Here is a 21,153-nt window from a genome sequence, read left to right on the forward strand (position 1 = left end):
ATACATCGCATTAGAGTTCGCAGTTTCCCAAAAGCGTGCCTATAATACTTCGGCACAATCTCAACTGGAACACCGAGGCGTTTTTCTTTTAGCTGATTTTGGGGAGGGCCATCTCGAAAGTGGCACGCTAGTCTTAGGATTTGCGATATGCAGGCAATGATTGCACCGCGCCTCTGCTGCAATTTCGATATTACAACATGCGCCCTAAAGTGAACAAGTAAAACAAGTTAACTAGAACATTTTAGTTAATTAGCGAAGTCATCGTCGATATACATTTCTTCCTGTTAACGTCCGCCTCGTCACACAGCCTATCTGCAAAACCGGCAGGGGTTTAGCTATGGGATTTCCTTTTAAAATAAAGTGTTGCGCATAATAATAGACAACCGGTGCCAATTATTAAACTGCCAATTTGTTTTTATTAAAATAAAAATAAAAATAAGAGAAAGAGATCCGGCCACCCTATAACGGTGTCAGCTACTCTCTTTCACATAAAATCACATAATCAACATATTATAGATAAAAGGCGAGGAATATGTACAGCGGACTGTTCCCAACATATACGCGTGTGCCAAGTTTCAAACACATTACATGCGAGGCCGCTACGTAGTCCGAGATAAGCAGATGCAAAGCCGAGGAAGATATAAATATCGAATAATGCACGCACAGATATCCGAAAGTCAAAAGCGGGCTTCATATCCCACAAGACGAGAAAAAAAGAAAGTATAACATAGATAACGTACAAGTGCGCACATAAGCACCAATATTGGAAGAGGGTTTGCGGTTAGATTACTCTATCCAGAGCGGCTCAAGTATATACTCATTATAAACAACTCTTAAAAACACTCGATGTGTATTTTACTAAAGCACAGGGCTAACTAATACGGGTTTCATTACGGACTTGCATTTTGACGTTGCTCCCCGAGTGAACTCTTGAACCAACGCTATCCGGAACTTCTGACCGGAAGCCACGAATGCTAATGAACCTTTGCGGAAAGGAAAACACACCCACAGGTTACGGCTGCCATCAGCGACAGTATCACGAGGTAAAACGTATACGCTCGGAGCAGATAACGAGGAAGTGACTCAAACTGCGTCGCGCAAATAAGGACAACAACGAAAGAGGGAGCCAGAGATAAGAAACATCAGGTGCAGACGACGGCGAAGGTAAACAGAGGCATCGACCGTCAGCCCTCGCTTCTGCAAGAATGCCGCCGTGTATATAACCCCACATAGTTGAACGTATCGTTGTTGACACACTTCAGCGTATCCGTTCAACGTATCATACACAGTTCGATGTATCGTTCAACGTATCGGTTGATACGTTCAGTTCGACACCTCCAAACTGTGATTTAAGAGCGGGAAAGTTGAAGGGACGCTGAAGCGAAACAGTAAATCATTGTATAATGATGATGCAATATTTCAAACCTCTCTACTTGTTAATTTCGCGCTAATAGGTTGATTACTAGAAAAAAAATGAAGACCGAACTTAATTTTTTTTTAATTTCGCGCCGAAACCGAGGCGCCGGTAGGCCAGTGTGACGTCAGAGGTTTAAACTTACGAAACTTCCGCTCACGGTAAGAGTATTTTTAGGGGGTATTGTAGAAGCGTAATTTATTAATACAGCTCTCGTTTTATTTTTCTCCTTAGTGTCCATTTACGCAAAGCGCCTAGTAGCGTACTTTTACATGCCAGAGCGAGCTTCCAGACGGGGGGGTACTTCGAGAAAGAAGTACAACAAATAATTACTACATTAATTATTTTTAACCACAAACATTTCTTCGTTCTATTTTAATGCGATTAATACCCTTTGGGAGTTGCCCGCACTTTTCGGCATGATGTCTGTTTTTTAACATTTTTTAACCTCTTTCAAGCCGACTTCCGCCACTAGGTGTGTGCCACTCATAAAAAAACAGAAAAAAAAAAGAAAGAAATAGAGGAAGAAACAAACACAGGCGAGAGAGGAGCCCCGCCATTCGACGTGCCTCGTGTCAAACTCTGTAATGAACATTCTGCACTTGTACATATCCCAACTCTGTCTTTGTCACGTTGCTTCCATCATTAAAATCACCACAATAAGCATCATAACGATCACAACATATCGATCATATGGTCACCAATCACGCTACCTATCAAAAAGACAGATTGCAAATCGCATTAACTTCGCCAATCATCTCCAGAAGATGGATGCGTCAGCAATTCTTGTTCTTTTTTTTTCTTTTTTTTTGTCGTTTGAATCTACTCCGCATGATCAGAAATGAACAATCAGTTTTATTTTCTTCGGTGTGAAATGGCGTTCCGCCTTTGCGGGGTCAAGAGTGCCACTCGCTTGTCGCGCGTACTTCGCGACGTTCCCTCCAAAGTTGTAGCCCTAGCAACTAGCTCGGTACTCAGACCTCAGGGTTCAAGGAGGAAGCTCTACCTCGGTGCCAACTCCGGCTTCTGCGCTCAAGTACACCCGTGAACAAAAGCATACGGACCACAGGCTCGACGAAAAAAAAAAAAGAATGAAGAATGACAGAAAGAAAAGAAAACCGAATTTATTCGCAATTCTAACGCACAAACTGAAATCGAGGACGAGTGCATTGAAAAAGTGGCAATGCCCTGTTCGGATTGTAGTCATCAATTTGATGTTGCATTCATAGGTGGAGAATGCAAAAAAAAAAAGACGGCTTTATTGCGGAATCTCTGGTGCGTCAAACTTTTGCTCGTGGAAGTAGATGTGAAATGCACAAAAGCACCGAATAGACAACCGCTGAGCCGGGCCAGACTCGGGCGCGTTCATTATTATAGAAATCTGACTGCTACTAACTGTATGTAGCAAGTAGATTTTTAATTTAGGGCCTCAAATGTTTATTAAAAAATTGTGCGAAATTGGTAAGATGTAGAAACAAAATGAACTTTGCAAACCCATAACACTGCACACAAAGCTGACATCATATTTCTGTAAATTGCGTATATCAGATTACCCCGAGCGGACAAGTGTGATTATCGTTTTCCATGTTACGTGAAGTTCTTACAATGCTAACGACAGTTCAAGAAAAGCCCCACTTACAAATTACTGCTTTTATTCCTAAGAGGCGTATACGCATCACTTTTACCTGCTTCGGGCGGCTGGATGCATTTGGTACAATTGCGATATTTTTCTTTTTCATTCATATATTATTAATGAGTGACAGAGCTGTAAACTTGACCCCAGTTTGTTTTATTTTGCGATATTCAACAATTCTTATTCTAAAAAGAACCAATAAAGGTGGCGGCCAAAATTGAAAGAAAGATATTCGCTTCTTACAATCGATAGATTTTAACTTTTTCTTTTAGATGCAACAAACCTCATCAAATTCAATGCCTCGATTAACGAGCAACATGTTTCTCCGATCCAGTGTATTTAGATAGCAGCTGCTGACGCAAGGCTTCCTCTTCACGACAGTACTGCATCTTCAATTTCTTTGGTCGAGACCCGTAGGGAATCAGGGAATTATCAGGGAATCCACTGGCGTCTACACAGTGAGTCGTAAATTGAGATCAAGCAGCGTCCGCAAATATTACGCGAGTGCAAATGAACAAATATCAGGCAACGCAGTACAAAGACCTACCAGCGTTATAAGAAACAAGTAGAAGCCAATTTTTTTTTCATTGAACCTTCAGCATCAAACACAGGCAAGAAATATCAACAGAATTGAGCAATTTTGCGGGCTCGGAGCTCATTCGCAGATACAGCATTCGGCTGACAAAGCGGAGAACACCAATTCGGACATGTTGGCTGCGCTAGCTTTATTCCCAAGAAATGAATGAATGAACGAAATGAATGAATGAATGAATGAATGAATGAATGAATGAATGAATGAATGAATGAATGAATGAATGAATATAATGTTTTCCCACTATACAAAAAAAAAATCGCGCCATGCGGCCAAGCCATCACTAGTATTATTTTAGGACAAGCTTGATGATGTCTTTTACCATGAAGTATTAGCGAAACCATCATTGTTTTCTTAACTCCCTCAGCAATTCGGCAATTATGGATGCCCTTTTTGCTATTTTAGTTTTTATTTGCTATTACAGTTAGCGCGAGTTAATTCGTAGGCTCGGTTTGAGCGGTGAATTAAATTTTATGCGTAAGTGTCAAATGACCCATTGAGCGAAATGCAGCTCCACTAACGTGAAACCTGTGGAGGTGCGAAGCATGCAGTGATGCACCGCTAATGGGCTCATACTGCCTTAAGCAATGGCTCATAACCCCGTAAACGCGGCCTCCCCATTACGACGACAGAAGAGAAGTGAAATTCTACGCTGGAATGATGAGCGGCAACGCAGCCAGCTGTGGAAGACGACGACGACGACGAACGCGGGAGCAGTGGCACGAGCGCGTGCCGAGCGCGAGCACGAGCCGCTTGCTTTACCGTGACGACGACGACAGGAGACGCCGACAGCCCGAGCGCATAAGGTGCGTCGCATCTAAAAACACGCGCTACGTTTGAGTTACGATTTTTACAGAGGGCCGCTAGGTTACACCGAATATATGCCCCCTAAGAAATCCACCAATTTCAAGTCTGTATAACTAAACGAGGCTACACAGTGCGTAGAGTTTCATATAATTACTAGAGGTGGCAGTAGTGTCAAGGGCAGCTAGAAGCAGGACAGTTGAGCCAGCATGGGAGTTATGGGTAGTACACGGATTTGACTAAACTTCGTCCTTCCGGTTTTAACCTTGGCTTCGATCGTGACTTCGCGAACTGACCATTTTTAAGAAAGTACTGCGTTATAAATGATTAGATAAACATTATTAAAATTGTCCGACGGCAGGAGTCGAAAGCAGAACCTCTAGCACAGAAGCACGATAATGAAACCATTACGCCATGGACGCATGGACAAGCGGCACCACCCATTATCAGCGATTATGCATGCTTGCAGAGTCTTATTACCTTCGGCATTAAAAAAATGTACAAATTGGTTTGAAATGTAGGCCAATTCAGGCCCAGATAAAGACAAGCACGTCTGATGTCCCAAGCACGAAGATCAGACAAATCCATGTACAGTTGAATCCCGATATATCGAATCCAAAGGGGATTACAAAAACATTATATATGTATAGGTTATTCGATATAAAAATGCTGATTTTACGCGAACATTTTTCAAAGCGATTTTACAGCTGTTCGTTATACAGATAATTCTTTATAGGCGGGTTCGATATATCCGGGTTCCACTGTGCTACCCCGAATTCCCATGGTGGCTGCACGACCACAGCGCAAGATTTCCCTCTAGTAATTTACGAAACTTTCTGCTACAGTGTGAGACCTCAGTTGAGTAGACTACCCTTATTTCAGAAAAAAAAATAAAGGCATAAGTTTTGCCGCTATACAAAGAGGGCGCTGCAACTCAGTTACAATATATAGAGGGCGTTATACTAAATTTACCAGCAAGAACTTTGTTTTTTCGATGCACAAAAAGTACTTCTCGTCCACGATAGCATTTTTTTTTCCTGTTGTGGCCTCCGAAATGCATGCACGGACGTGCTACCGGAAACTGCTTCCTCCGCTCGCTAGGCTGTGCATAAAGCCGCGTACACGCCAGCGGCAAAACTAAAGTCCCTATGCCTTCGGAAAACTACCGCCATCCTTTGAACAACGCCACTTCTCTCTCTCTCCTGTATCTCCGATTGGACGATGGTAGCGCGCGCTTTTACTCCTTTATTTTGTTTTTGTTTTCCGCCTCAGAGCCACGTGGAAAGCCACTCAGCGCACCCGGCATGAACGCTTCAACGGGAGCTTTCGAAGCGTTTTAGGAGAGGAGACGGCGGAGGAGAGAGTAGATGGCGGTACTTTTACTATATGGGGAATCAGCGCTGGAGTTTCGAGCTGACACACAGCGCCCCTTGCGGACAATGCGCGCATTGTTCAGTCATACAAACGGAAGAAAATCTCCCGCGGCGGCATACGGTTGGGTGACGTGCAAAACCCGGGAAAAAAAAAACAAGTCTGAAGGTCGTCGTTATCCCTGCGTGGTTAATTGCTACAGCTATAAAAGTCGTAATATAGCCCTATAATTCTATTATTTTTCGCGAAAACTACGATCACGAGCAACGGCGACGTCGGATTCAGGCAGGCGCCGATCGCACGCCGCTTCATATTCAACTATTTCTACAGCTTCTCCGACATAATATCCGTGTGCATTTTATTTTATTGAAAGCGAAAATGGCAATGCTTCTAGTACAGAAATATATGCATGTTCTCCGTACAAGATCGCATACATACAGCCGGAATTTTTTCGGGGGCGCTAAGGGTTATAATAGTGCCAGCCGGCGCGTAAATTCCCACTGGATTTCCGGCGGTGCGTGGTGCCTCGTGAAAAAAAATTAAAAGGCTGCAAATGAGAATGCTAATGATACACTCTCACAGCGACCATATACGGTGAATTAACATTTCGTGTTTACTGCAGAAGCACAGCGCATCGACGCTGCACATACGCGACGCCGCTACACCGGCGACACAAACATTGGCCATGCGGCTTCTATTCCAGGCAAAATGATGCCTGCTAGAGTAAAGTGACGCGTGCATGTTGTTCATTATATGCTCATGCGGCATGCATATGTCAACATCTCGTCTTCGTGTGAACTTATTGCGAGGAAAGGGTAAAGCGGCAACAGCGGTACCAAAACATTGCTGCTTGGGAGCGTCGGTGGTTCGCTCTGAAGCGCCGTCAGCTACGGATTCGAAGTGAACACTAAAAGGCCTAGCGACGATATCGGCGGCGAGCGATCAGCGACGCCGAGGCTGCCGGCGACGCCAGAGCGTAGCCGCGACCACTCCTCTGTCGCTGAACGGTCACGCCACTCTGCCGCAGGGAGATCTAGAAGAGAGATCCTCTGCGTGACAGGGAGATCTCACCGTGTCCCAGCAAGCAGCCGGCGGACCGCGAACTGCTAACGGCGCGCGGCGAGTTGCCGTGTCGCCTTCAATTCCGGCGCCGTGGACATCGTAAGTTGCTCCAAGGAAATTAACGTCCCTCTGCTTACGAAGGAACTGCCTCTATTTGAGTCCGGAATGTGAAGAAATGGAACATGGTGATCGCTTACTTGAATTCCGACGGCGTTTACAGCTTCACCCGATCGTAAATTGTATGTCGCTGAAACCCAGAACCGTCGTTGTCAGGTATCGTTTTCTCAACCTAGAAAACAATTTACTCTATGCAATCCTCGCCCTTCTCGAGTTAGTTTGCATCAAAAGCTCTTACAGTGAGCCGACAGTCTCGAAACCGTATACCGCAACACGATGGGCGGCGCACGCTTGCAGCTGCTGGTGCGTGCATGGCTCTCACGCAGTTTTCTGCGCAAGACACTTCTAGGGCGTTTCTCACAGGGAAATTCGTCCTCGATTATCGGAGCTTCTTCACTGTTTTCAATATTCACGATGAGAGAAACTACAAAGAAAAAGAGGCCAAACTCGCTAAGGTTACGGTTTCGTGAAACGTAAAAACAACGTGTTCCCTGCGGCCCCGCGTATCTACGTGCCATAACAACGTGTTCCTGCTAGTGCATACGTGCCTTGACGGCGCTGCTGTCGGCAGACCAAGTTTTAGCGTGGGTTGCGCGTAGCAGCAGCCAAGATCACCGAGAACAATGTGGATTCTAGCACATAGCTTCACAGATGCGGACAGTATAGGAATGCAAGCAAGGTAAATAAACCCCGCTTGCAAACAAAGCGTCGGCTGCAAGGGTGCACGCGCTCCGTGCCGCTCGGTAGTGGGATTCCAAACCACCCAGGAGTGAGGAGAAACTATTTTTAACGGGACACTAAATAGAAACACCAAGTTGGTTTCAGAATATACAACTACCATGCACCAAGATTTAAACATATGCAAGCGCCACGTAGCTGGACAGAACCAAGGTAACGTTGTTTGCCGTCGGTTGGCGATACTCAGATTACTTTTTTTTTGCATTCCGCCTAGTTACATAATTAGTCTTAATTAATTAATCGACTTCTCAAATATTATAAGATGAACAGTGTCAATGAGCAGATTGTAGAGCAACATGAGAAACTCCCGATACAGCTTTCTGATGCTCATTACGTGCTACATAAAAGTGTTTTTGCGAGCGTGAAAGATGCCCCCGAATACACTCAAAATGGCCGCGCGACTGGCCGCTCGAGGCACTAACGAAAGGCTTACTTCAGGAAGGAACGATGACAATATGTCTACACTTGTGTTGCTGTCTTCCTCTCCGCAACAGGCCAGTCGCGTATATCCTGTGCGTCCGTCGTGTTAACGCTACGGTTACTGCTTTAAGTATGAACCGACTGCATCCCACATGACGACTGAAGTAATGGACGCAGGCTCGTGTCAAGGGAACAATGCCAGCAGTCATTTATTACATCTTATTCGAGATAACGTACGGCGAGAGGGCTATCGCGAAATGAAAAGTCGGCACAGTTGAGCGAGGGAGGAAAGATAAGTTCGCGCACAAAACGATATGACACGCCGACGAGCCCAAGGTCTGCATAGCCGAGTATTCTTTCAAAACCTAATGTTCACTCATATAGTAAAGCATTGATGATTATTACATTAAACAAAGAAGGCCTAACTGAAACATGAACACCGGTCAGTGAGACTTTACTCAAGGTACACGCTCTGGTATTTGAGCCGCTTTGTCATTAAATTGGCCAGAGTCCAAGACATTTACTAGCTTAAGATTTTAACGCGGTAGCATTAAAGGCTCCAAGTCGCAGAAAATCCGGTGTCAGCGCCGACCGTCGTTTAGCGAAAAATTATTCCGAACCGCAACCACGCAGGCCCTCCACATGGCGGGAGGCGTTAGCGAATTAATCGAATTTCTCAAAGTAAAAATGCGCCAGAAAAATCGTAAAGTACGACTTAACCACAGCCTTCAGACACGATGGCGTCGGATTGCAATTTTAATATACGAGAAAACATAATTGTGTTACGAGGAAACTCAAACACAAACCCCTTTTCCAGCATTTCTACCATTCATACAGCGGCGCGCCCCGGTGAGTTCCTTGCAAAAACACCCTCCAGATGGCGCTCGCCTCCTCGGCAGCGTAGGGTGCCTCGATGTCCTCCTCGCCCGCCACTCCGTACCGACCGTCGGGCGAGGAGGCCATCGACGCACCCTACGGCCGCGGCGCGCGGAGGCGAAGGTGGAGAAAAAGCTGCAGTTGCCGGGAAGCCTGATACGGAGTCAGGGATCTTTGAACGCTATCGCGTTCCACTCACAAAGGAGAAGCTTAAGCGTCCTACAAATTTTTTGTTGCTCCGTACAGGCAATCTAGTCTTTCTCCACCAGGGACACAACACATACACCCTGAGTGCCGTGGACGGAAAATCTAGAATTGTAAATGTGGCCTCAACAAGAGCCGCATCAATCAAAGAGGCCTAAGAAGTGCCCATAGCGGTGGCCATCATGAACCCAACTACCCATACTGTCCTGAGCGACTCTAAGAGCGCTTTTCTCGGCTTCACGAGGGGCAGTGTGGGACTAAATACAGCCAAGATCTCGAGAAACTTCAATCAGGAAGACAGAACAAAAATCAATCTTGTCTGGGTCCCCGCTCACTCGGGAAATCCCGGCAACGAGGAAGCGCATAAAGTGGCCCGAGGGTTAACTAACCGGGTCGCGCTCTCCTTGGAACCGGACCGCCCGATGGGAGAGGTAGTGACTTCCTACAACGAACTTACCAACCTATACAAAGAGAACAGGAGAATATACCCAATACCACACAGCGACCTTACGAGAGCGCAGGCCACTATACTCCGCCAAATTCAACTAACAGCCTTATCACTCCTCATCGCTTAGCGATCTTCACAGATGGGGAGGTTGACCCAATATGCAATAAATGCGACAGAAATGCCATAGCAAACCAAAGACACATCCTCTCAGAATGCGAGGGTCTTCCCCCACCCAGAAAGCTTCTGCCAGCTCCCTCTGAAACGACATGGGAGACCCTAATACGGTCTCCAGAAGAAAAGCTACATGAAGAAATCATTGCCTGAGCGGAAGAGGTCACCGCAGACAAGCGGCCATCTACAACGCCCTGAAATTTTTCTTAACAAAGTTATTTCCTCCTCCTCCGTCTCCACCAGTGAACAATTAACTAAATGCCCCAGGCGCCGTCAAATCTCGTGACGTCAAGGCGAGCTAGTGAGGGACCATCAGCATGGCAACATACGCCATCCGCTTTTCGCCATTGCGTCTCTCGTACAGTTGCGAGGACCTCTGTCACGGTGCAAGCACTGGCCCTATTGATATTGAAGAAGTGTGATTTACTAAACCTGAGGTTAACTCATGCTGTACGCACCAGTCAGGCGAGGAAATGTCAATTTTCACGAGTGCCGTTCCCCGTAGCGAGTGCCACTTAGGCGACACGCGAAAAGAAAGTGACATTTGGAATTGATGGCACTGTCGATAGGCAAGCAGCTGCCATAATATATTGTCACGTAGTAGTGACGGCGAAGAACGCAGCAGCAGAACTGATAACGATGAAACATTGATTAGCTGGGCTAATCAGTTCTGCGGAAGCCCGCAAGATGGAGGAAGTTTCACGAAAGAGAAAAATGGCGTCCACCTTAGACTGTATCATCATCATCACCATAAATGCGACAGAAATGCCATAGCAAACCAAAGACACATCCTCTCAGAATGCGAGGGGCGGCGGCGGCGGCGGCGGCGGCAGCAGCAGCCTATTTTTTTATGTCCACTGCAGGACGAAGGCCTCTCCCAGCGATCTCTAATGACCCATGTCTTGCGCTAGGCGATTCTAAATTGCCCCTGCGAATTTTCTGATTTCATCCCCCCCCCCCCCCCCCCCAATTTCCTCCCGTCCTTGAGTGCGCTTCCCTTCCCTTGGCAGCCATTCTGTAGCTCTAATAGTCCACCGTTTCTCTTCCCTACTGATTGCATGGCCTGCCCCAGCTATTTGTTTTCTCTCACTCTCTCTCAATGTCAACTGAATATCGGCTATCCCCGTTTGCTCTCTGATCCACACCGCTCTCTTCCGGTCTCTTACCGTTACGCCTAACATTTTTCGTTCAATCGATCTTTGCGCGGTCTTTAACTTGTTCTCGAGCTTCTTTGTTAACCTCTAAGTTTCTGCTCCATATGTTAGCACCGGTAGAATGCAATGATTGTACACTTTTTTTTAACGAGAGTAATAATCGCCCGGTCTGCATTTCGTATTGCCCGCGGCATGCACTCCAACCCATTTTTATTCTTATGTAAGTTTCCTCCTCACGATCAGGGTCCCATGTGAGTAATTAATTGACCTCGACAAAGGTACCCCTGCGCTGACTCTAGAGGCTGACAGGCGATACTGCCACACGCCGCCACAAAGAGCAAGAAGCGGCCGCAGAACTGATCCGCCATATTCAGTGTGCCACTGTTTCGAGTCGTCCATCGATTCAGCCTCGCCCTACAGTCCGCTGGCCTACTGATTAGCTCAGATGGCAGGGCGACCACCTCGGAAAGGCGTTGGTACCGGGCTCGAACCCCAGAACAGAGGACGTATTCTCGGACGATAACTTTCGGCGCTACGAACGCCTTCGCGTGACGCAGTGCTTAAACGGCCGATCAGCTCACCCGGTTTCGCTCAACCAGCCAATAAACGCGCACTGAAAGTGATATCGCCGACACCAATCGTCCGAGAATGCATTACCAGGGTAGATTTCTCTCACCTGTGAAACTTTTCAATAAACAAGTATATGATGTTCCTTTTGGAGCTTCGTGCTAGTCCACATGGATGCGGATTGTTCTGTTTCATAATGTATGCCTGTTAGTTTAGGCAATATTTACTAAACCGCACGAACCATCGTCGCAAACAAAGGCAAGACCGCACTGCGTCAAACACAGGAGCGACGAAGCTGCGCGTTTGGAAGTCGACTGCTGAGAGCGGCGGATCATCGGCGGTTTTCCATTGGCGATTTCCATCGCAAATCGCACGGGGAACGCATATGAGGAAGCAAAAGTGGTTTCAGATTTACAGTGTCGATCCTGCGTGGAATAATATTTTTGCAGCACTGCAGCGCTATCGACGCTACATACTTCGACGCAGCAGAGCGAGTTCGACGAACGCTCAAAGCTTTCCGTGTGACCGCCGCGAATGAGACTTGTAAAGGGCGAGCAGTGCACTCGCTCAAAGTGACACTAAAGTTGCCCGCGTGGTTCGGTCATTGCCCTTTAGTGTCCCTTTAAAGGACTTCTAGTCCAAGTAGTAGTCGCCGGTAGTGTTGCCGAGTCCAGTTGAACGGACCCGTTAAAACGTATCCTACGTGGCTTACCAGCAGTGGTCATCAGCAGTGGTGATCAGCAGAAAGTTTTAGCCTCTCAGCAAAGATATTGCAGTTTACCGAATACCGCGGGTGTCCGGAGACGTTCACGTGAGATGACGATTTCAATAGACATCCCCTTTGAAACGGGACGGCTTATAACGGCCACCTAGCCTGCTTGAGCTAATCAGGTTTTACAATGTCCATTGTTGCAGACCATTTTGTCTATCTCTCATTTATCTTCTATTTATTCATTAAAGCATATTTATATTTTACAGTTACTTATGCCTGTCACGATTCCGGTTCTATCAATCTCTTCCCTGCTTTTTTTCCCCTTCCGATTTCTTCCGTGCCGTGTTGGAAGCATCGCTAAAGGTAAAGACCATGGAGGCAAAGTCCATGGAAGTATACCTCCATGGACTTTTTTTGTTTGTATCCATCCTTGGGCCTTAATTAATCACCTTTCTCTCACTTTCTTTTTTATGACTCCGGGTTGCCGATTCGCACTCCGAATTAGCCCATACCTCTTCCTCTATTCCGTGTCCACGTGGAATGCGTGGGTGGTGGCCGCGTTAGTGACGCCACCTTGTGGCGAACATTTTGACCAGACAGGACACAGAGCTATTTTTGCACATACAAAGCAGATTCCACTTAGCTGCTGAAGTAAAGCGTCAGCCTAAACGTTGTCGTGAATGTCCAGTCAGTTCTCCTCCTCTTTCACTTTTTTTGTTCACTTTCCACAGGTGAGAACAGCCGTGTAACGTTAAAAAGGCTTGTAACGCGCTGTGGTTGCACAGACTGCCATCAGATGTGGCTAGCGGCTTTGCTAGTGCCGCTCGAAGCCTCCGGTATTCTGGTGTTCCGTCAAGTGAACTACTCCGTATACGGAGGAGCTAAAACTCTCTAGTGTCGGGCCGTACGTACCTCTTCAGTTTAATTCAATTTAATTTTCCGAACGAGAAATAAAAACTACTGAAAAGGACGTACCTGGGCGAAAAGCTGATTTAGGACAGCATGACTAGGCCCAGGATCTTGCGGCACGGCTTAGGTCCCGTCGACAAGCTTAAATGCTAGTAACAAAGCCATTACTAAACACATATAGATATGTAATTGAAGGTGACGTCCTATCGTCGAACCCGGATATATCTGACCCACATATAACGAATTATTGTGTATAACGAACAGCAGTAAAATATCCTGAATTTTTTTGTAGATAAGTTTTCTATATATCGAATTACCTATACATCGAACTTTCTTGTAATCCCCTTCAGTTTTGATATATCGGGGTTCGACGTATATATATATATATATATATATATATATATATATATAATATTGTGAGCACTAGAGTCTGCACATTCATCATGGTCATCTGCATATACTCATCATTATCCCTTCTCGCTTCGTTTCCAGATCTGTCTTGCGCGGCTGCTCCAATTGAGAATTACATGGTAGCAGCCAACGTCTTGCAACGTATGGACTAATCGTAAATAAAAAAAAGTGATTTTATTGTTCTTTATAGATATACAAAAAAGTATGAACATGTAGAAAGCAGAAATGCAACAGCACTGAAAGTAACTGTTTAAAAAAATGCAATACAGTTTCTCCATCGCTACACCTTTCTCCCAGGGCAACGGAAGAGATGGTGGGTTGTTGAAACCAAAGGCTTTACTTTGAAACGAGCTAGGACGCGGGGTTGATTGCTGCGGGGCATTCTCAATGAATACGCTAGCGCGGTGGATGTACTTGACACGCCCGTTTGCCCAGTCGGGTGAGTTCACAGTCAAACTGAAACGCAGTCAAACTGTTCGCAGCGCAAACTGAAAGACGATCCAGTCTTAAAATAACTATAGCAGTTGCAAGAGGAGGAAGCGAATGAGCCGCAGTTTCGAGCAGTAGAATTTCCTGCGAACTTCATCACCTCACCTAGTTTTCTGCCGTTCTCGACTACGCTTCTCTTCCCTTGGTATCCATACTGTAACTCTAATGGTCCACCGGTTACCCATCGTACGCATTACATGGCCTGCCCAGCTCCAGTCTCTTTCTCTTAATGTCAATATCGGCTATCCCCGTTTGCTCTCTGATCCACACCGCTCTCTTCCCGTCTCTTAACGATACGCCTTACATTTTTCGTTCCATCGCTCTTTGCGCGGTCCTCAACTTGTTCTCGAGCTTCTTTTTTCTTTCCAGTAATAATACCATTAATTGGAGGAAATGTCACATTAAAAAAAATGTGGGGGAGGGCTGCCTTAGTAAGCCTTGTGTTCCTTTGAATACGACAGAAATCTGATTCCTCCAGGCATGTGTCAATTAGCCAACTGTTTTTTTTATGCTTCCATTATTGCATGTGCCCATGCCCGTGTTATATACAAGTATATATTTCACGCCGCGTTGTGAAATAAACAGTTGACAGTAACGCTTCTCTCATGTCTACTTTTTTCATTCGTGCCATGTCGTCTTTTTCTTTTCTTTTTATTGGCGCTCTTTAATCAAGTCAAATATGTCCCAACTTAGGCCCTCTGAAAGTCCCTTTAAATAATTTGTTTAATGAGCCCAGGAATAAAACTGATAGGATTAAGCGTTGGTGCAGAGAAAAACGAAAATAGAAAAATGAAAAATAACTACGATTAATGTTATGGGATAAAAAATAAAGATGAAAAAAAAAAACAAGAAAGAACTGGATTAAACAGGTACGCAATGAACAAAACAGTACAGCGATAACACGCAATTGAGAGACAGGGAACTTGCAGGGAAAAAAGAGAGAAACTACGTAAGTCAGGAGACCTAGCTCAGCTAGAATGAATGCTCGAAATAAATTGCGAAGCTCGCAAAAGAAAGAAGACATCACGTTTTAATACATCAATACTACTACTACTACTACTACTACTACTACTACTACTACTACTACTACTACTACTACTACTAATAATAATAATAATAATAATAATAATAATAATAATACAATTGATGATTAACGCGCACAAAAACACAGCCATTTATTCATTATTTAGCGTTGCAGAGACCTGTTATTGATTTGTGAGCCATACGCAACTATTTTTTTTTCTAATCCACAAATCCTTGACTGAAAGAAAAAAAAAAAGCACAGCTGGCGGATAGGGCCAACCGCGTGTGTTTCGGATCAAGCGCAACGACCGTACGGTTTAACAGCATTACGAAACGTGAAGCCCCAACTGCGCGGAGATACGTTATCGGCGTAGGCGTCACTCACTTCAGCAAGAAGAAGGAAAAAGGAACAAAAGAAGACAAAAAAAAAAAAAAGACAATCAGCGTCGGAAACTGCATGATGAGTCGACCCCTCATGTGTGCAGGCTGCGCAGACGATTGAACGCAGAGGCCGTCACATAAAGCACTACGAAATCGCTGAAACAGAATCGTCGACGGTGCGGGTTTTTGATAAACGAGACGACCCGCTTGCAACCTCGCTCGGGATTGTTGAGCTTGCGGACGGCAAATGAGAGTTGGCGCAGAGCGCTGTTATATCCTCCCTCCCCTCCCCCCCTGGTAGACACGTGAGCAAAAGTACACGCACCGATGTTTTCAAATGCCTGCGAAATGCAATTTGAAATTGAGGACTGCAGTCCAAACTCGGCATTGCGAACTTTCCAGTCTACTCGTCAATTTCAGTTCGTGCTTGTTAATTACGAAGAAATTAAGTTTGTTTTTCGCCGACCCTGTGGTCCGAATACTTTTGCTCGCGGGTGTATCGAATTTGAAGGGGATCGCAAAAAAATTCGATCTATAAAACAAAAATTTGATACAAAAATTTCCGAGGAAATTTTACTGCTGTTCGTTATACACAATAATTCGTTGTATGTGGGCTCGAGATATCCGGGTTCGAATGTATATTAAATTAAATTAAATTCGGAGAGTGTCTCGTGCCACAACCACGATATGATTACGAGGCACGCCGTAGTTTGGGGGAGGGGGGAGACTCCAGCTTCATTTTGATCACTTGGGGTTCTGTAACGGGCACCCCAATGCACGCTGCATTCCGCAATTGGCGAAATTGTTGCATTCCGTTTTTGTTGCATGGATCCACATAATGCTACGGATCCAGATGTTTATGAACGTGTTTTTTTTTTTTTGTAGGACCCCACTTTGTCTAACAAAAGTTCAATTCAATTCAATGCATTCTGTCGCCCACACAACTACGGTCGACGCGGCCGGCCTAAAACCCGCGACCTCGGCGATCAGCCACGCTACGTCATAGACGCCCCAGCGGGTTGTACACTATACTGCACACTCTATTCCTCGCTTCTCAAAGTTAGATAGGAATGGATTACGTAACATGCTGACCCGGGATATCATGTCGCATGCGGGCGGGACTGTGTGAAGCATATGTTTAATCATCTTCTTACCGTCAGTTTAATAGAAAATTGATACTACTTTAATATAAACAGTTGTGTCGTCACAGGCGACAAGTTGGCGACTCAAGTTCGTTAGTTAATTACCCTTCAATGTTCGTAGGAGTGGCGTAACCACAGCACGACAATACAAAGTGACAAGGAGGGAGGGATTGATTGGAAACAAAAAGGATGCAAAGAAGGAAGGAATGAATTAAGATGAAAGAATGGAAGGAAAACTGCGAAAGAAATCGGTGATTTGCAAACTACTCGTCTGGTCGGGTCGTAAGTTCATGTGAAAACGAAGGACGCGCACCAAAAACGTGCGGTTAATAAGCTTTAGACGTTCCGGCTTCCACACGGAAGGCTTGTTCATAAAAACTGAGGTGTTCGAAACGTCGAGCTTAAGTTCATTTTAGCACCCCCACCTAAGCATTCAACTATGCAGGTGGAAAACCACGTCATTGCGATAAGCTTGATGTTTCAGGTTTTCCTTCTTTCTTTCTTGGTTTTTTTTTTGTGATTTTCCTCAGTCCTTGTAAGCACATTGATGACGTAATAAAACGTGTATTTCAGAAATTCAGCGAAGCTTTAACGATTACTCTTAAATGTAACACAAGTAATCAAACTCGGTCAATCAATGCTGAGGAAACCAAATTTATTCGGTAAAAATTTGATTCTGCAATTTTACGCGCCAAAGCCACGACCTAATGACGAGGCGCGTCCTGGCGGGCAAGCTCCGGACTAATTTCTATTAGCTGGGGTTCTTTTACGCGCACCTAAACCCAAGTACACAAGCTTTTTTTTTTCGCATTTCGCCTCCATCCGAATGCGATCAACGACGCCGGAGTCCTCGAGCTAATCATCGCGACGCCATAGTCTTTAAGCTATCACGGCGGGTATTTTCCCCGTTCCCGGGTATTCACAGATATAGGAACTCCTCAGATAAATCATCCCGTTTTCTCGCCTGTTTAGAAGAGCTTATATTTTGTGAAAAGTGTACAATTACTGCATTCTGCCGGTGCTAACATGGGGCAGAAACTTGGAGGTTAACAAAGAAGCTCGAGAACAAGGTTAAGGACAACGCAAAGAGCGAAGGAGCCAAAAATGTTAGGCGTTACGTAAAGTGACAGGATGAGAGCGGTGTGGGTGAGAGAGCAAACGGGGATAGACGATATTGTAATTGACATTAAGAGGGGGAAAATGGAGCTGGGCAGGCCACGTAATGCGTAGGATGGATAACCGGTGAGCCATTGGAGTTACAGAATGGATACCAAGAGAAGGGAAGCGCAGTCGAGGACGGCAGAAAACTAGGTGGGGCGATGAAGTTAGGAAATTTGCAGGTGCAAGTTGGAATCAGCAAGCGCAAGACAGGGGTAATTGGAGATAACAGGGAGAGGCCTTCGTCCTGCAGTGGACCTAAATATAGGCTGATGATGACGATGATGATGAAATCTGAATACACATGCGTTCTTTTTTTTTCTTCGTGTCACCCCTATCGAAATGCGGAGAATCAAAGCCACGATAGACTCCGTGATCGACAGTAGAACGCCAGAGCCACTGGGCGGCCACTGCAGTTTTGGGAACAAGGCTTTCGTATGCGGAATCCGTAACACCTGAAACTTGCTAACCTATAGCATCCTTCTGGCCAGCGTACTTTCTTTCATTCTTTTTTTTTCGTCATTGGTTGCGTCTTAACACTACGGAATAAGATAAAGCAACTAGCCCAGCAACAAGTCCATGAGCGAATGTCCTCTCGTTAACGCGGAGATCGAGTGGCACGTCTGTTCAATGCGACATTTCACGCGCCTTTCCGAGTAAAGTTCGAGAGGGTGGCGGCTACAAATGTCATTTCAGAACAAGCTGAGTACAACGCAGCAGGGATGCATTCCTCTGTGAAGCTATTAATGTTTAGTTCCGGGGGTTGGGCGCGCCAGAACTACGATCCCATTCTGAGCCCACCGTTTTGGGGGACTCCGGGTTAATTCTGACAGCCTGGAGTTCTTTAACACGCACCCACTGAAGGGCATAGGGGCGTTTTTTGCATTTCGCGCCCATCGAAACGCGGTCGGGATTCGGTGGCGCGACCTCGGGCTTAGCTAACAGCACAATGTCACTACACCACCACGGCAAGTCGCGAAGCTATCGCAAACAGGGGCGGAATCTTATAACGGTTCCGAATGCGAACCGGTTCGCTTCGCCGCTTACGTCACTAAGTAGGCCACTCCCAAGCCGGAGGTGGAAGACGGGGAGGACGCGACCAATAAACGAGATGGTGCCGCCTCTGAAGTGTACGTCATCATACGACGAACTAATCGAGGAATTCCGGAATGTTTCTTCTTGCTCAATAAATATGAACTATTATTTAAATATTGTCCTGAAAGTTATCAAGCATCGGCGCGTGTTGACATATTCCTTTATTGTACATTAGGCAATATAATATTACCGTTCGTTTAACTATTCGTCGCCAAGTGGTAATCCACGCGTTAAAAATTGTAAGCACTCGAATCAAAAGAAATCGCCACATCAAAATCAGCTTCGCGGAAATTTTGAAAGTGGGTTATTTATTCTATGATGTCGTCGCACAGCCATCGAACGGTTTCCTTTGACAGACGATAATCACGCCGAAACTCATCTGTTAGCTCTGAAAACGCGTCTAGCACCTCCAGTCGTTGACGGGTCCGGGAGAGCAACCCGAGGCAAAGAATGAGGGGCGCCTCCGTGTTTTCATGTGTATCTAGCAATCTTCTTACACCGTGGTATCTATTCATACCTTAGAGATAACCGGAACCCAAAGCGGACTACCTCTTTGCCGGTTCTACTAAGGGCCGACGACGGGTTCGCTTTGAAGATGATTGACAGATGCGTGACGTGTTCAAAATTTGCGGTACCGCCCTGCTGTTTCTGACGGCCGCTGACGCAACCACAATTCTGACCAATCACGTGAGGGCAAGCAAACCGGTTCCTATCGGAACCGTTATAAGATTCCACCCCAGAGATGAGCTTCGCAACCGAGGAGTACCGTCTTTGTTTTCTAATTCTCGCAGCTAGCCGCTGACAGCGATAATGCCAAACAACGACGAACGGACCAACAACGGCCTTGATATCAATTGGCTTCAACGAAGCCGACTGGAGCCAACAGTTCCAGGGAGGGAAATGTGTGTCGTCTGCAACTTACTCCAGACGACACTCCTGTTGGGCCACCTGGATTAAGTTTCAAATGACATGTATGCCTGCAATGTGTAAACACATACCTCCGCTCCGGCGCGCAACGCGAGCAAGCTACGAAACACACGAAACACATCGACATACAACAACAGAATAGATGCGACGACCGAGGATAACCGATTACGATACCTGAAAACGAGCAGACAACAAGAAGTGTATGCAACTCACCCCATAGTATTCGCGTAGGCAGACGAAGCGGACGCACAGAACTGCAGACGACAAGCAACTACGTACACGGCTTCGGTCGGGCGCAGAAGCAGACGACGGCGCGCAGGAAAAACAAATATGACGTCCAAGCACTTGCGGCATCGAGCCGACGTTCTATAATGATCTTTTACGCCGGCATTTGAAGACGCTAGTGGTAAATGCGGGACTGCATAGCGCTCCCTGGACGCCGAGGATCCATTGATCGCCGCGATATTTCTTTTCTCGTTTCCGCACGACCCGTGTACTATAACCTCAACGCGCACAGCGCTAGCAAAGACTCGACTGTTGGGCCGCGCAGAAGGTGTGCAGCAGCCGGAGGCGAGTCTGTTTTGCTCTATCTTCATTTTTTTTTTTTTTTTTGCTGCTTTCGATTCCTCACTCTCTCTCCCCTTCCGCCACCGTTGCATTTATTTCACCCAGAGTGCACGAACTCCTCTCCCCTCAACCGCGGTCCCGCGATCTATGCGTAGAGGGAGAGAGAGAGATGGTAATGAGAGAGGGTATTCAGAGAGGGTGTTTAGCGAGAGGGAGCCACAGGTCCTAGTATCCCGTGCTCGTGGTGTACACGCGTGCATTTCTCTCCGGCGCCCTGACAGCTGCCTCGACCCCGGCTCGGGCCACATGAATCGCGGCAAACACAGCGCTAGGCAAAACAAAGAACGGGAGCAGTACTTCCCGGGCGGGCATCTAATAGTGAGATGCAACGGGATTGGACTGCGAGTTTGGACGGCTGACATGGTGTCAGGTTCTAAATCACTTTTGGTAAGAGGGGGGGGCACTCGAAATGGAATAGGGAAGATGTGAAAGTCGAGGACGGCAGAAAACTAGGCGGGGTGATGAAGCTGGGAAATTTTCAGGCCCAAGTTGGAATCAGCTGGCGCAAGACAGCGGTAATTGGAGATCGCCTTCGTCTTGCAGTGGACATAAATATAGACTGACGATGACGATGATTATGAATGTCGAACATTGTTCTCTCGGAACGAGGTACTCTAAAAGCACCTCGTTCGCAACTGGCCAAGAGATTTGATAATTTTGTGAGCATTTGTATATTGTGCACGTGAACTTTAGAAATGATGCCAGTAT

General features: G+C 46.1%; 1 protein-coding gene across 1 annotated transcript in view; it reads right to left on the reverse strand.

Moving 5' to 3' along the window:
* LOC119464572 (phospholipase D1-like) overlaps positions 1-20,390 on the reverse strand; it is a 141,834-nt gene extending 121,444 nt beyond the window's left edge. The window contains 1 exon segment of the mRNA XM_049656116.1: positions 20,032-20,390. Within this exon segment, the coding sequence (XP_049512073.1) occupies positions 20,032-20,036 (5 nt within the window). The 5' untranslated portion in view covers positions 20,037-20,390.
* Between the last annotated feature and the right edge of the window lie 763 nt (positions 20,391-21,153).

This window comes from Dermacentor silvarum, chromosome 9 (genome assembly GCF_013339745.2).
Source record: "Dermacentor silvarum isolate Dsil-2018 chromosome 9, BIME_Dsil_1.4, whole genome shotgun sequence".
NCBI classification, from domain to species: Eukaryota; Metazoa; Arthropoda; class Arachnida; order Ixodida; family Ixodidae; genus Dermacentor; species Dermacentor silvarum.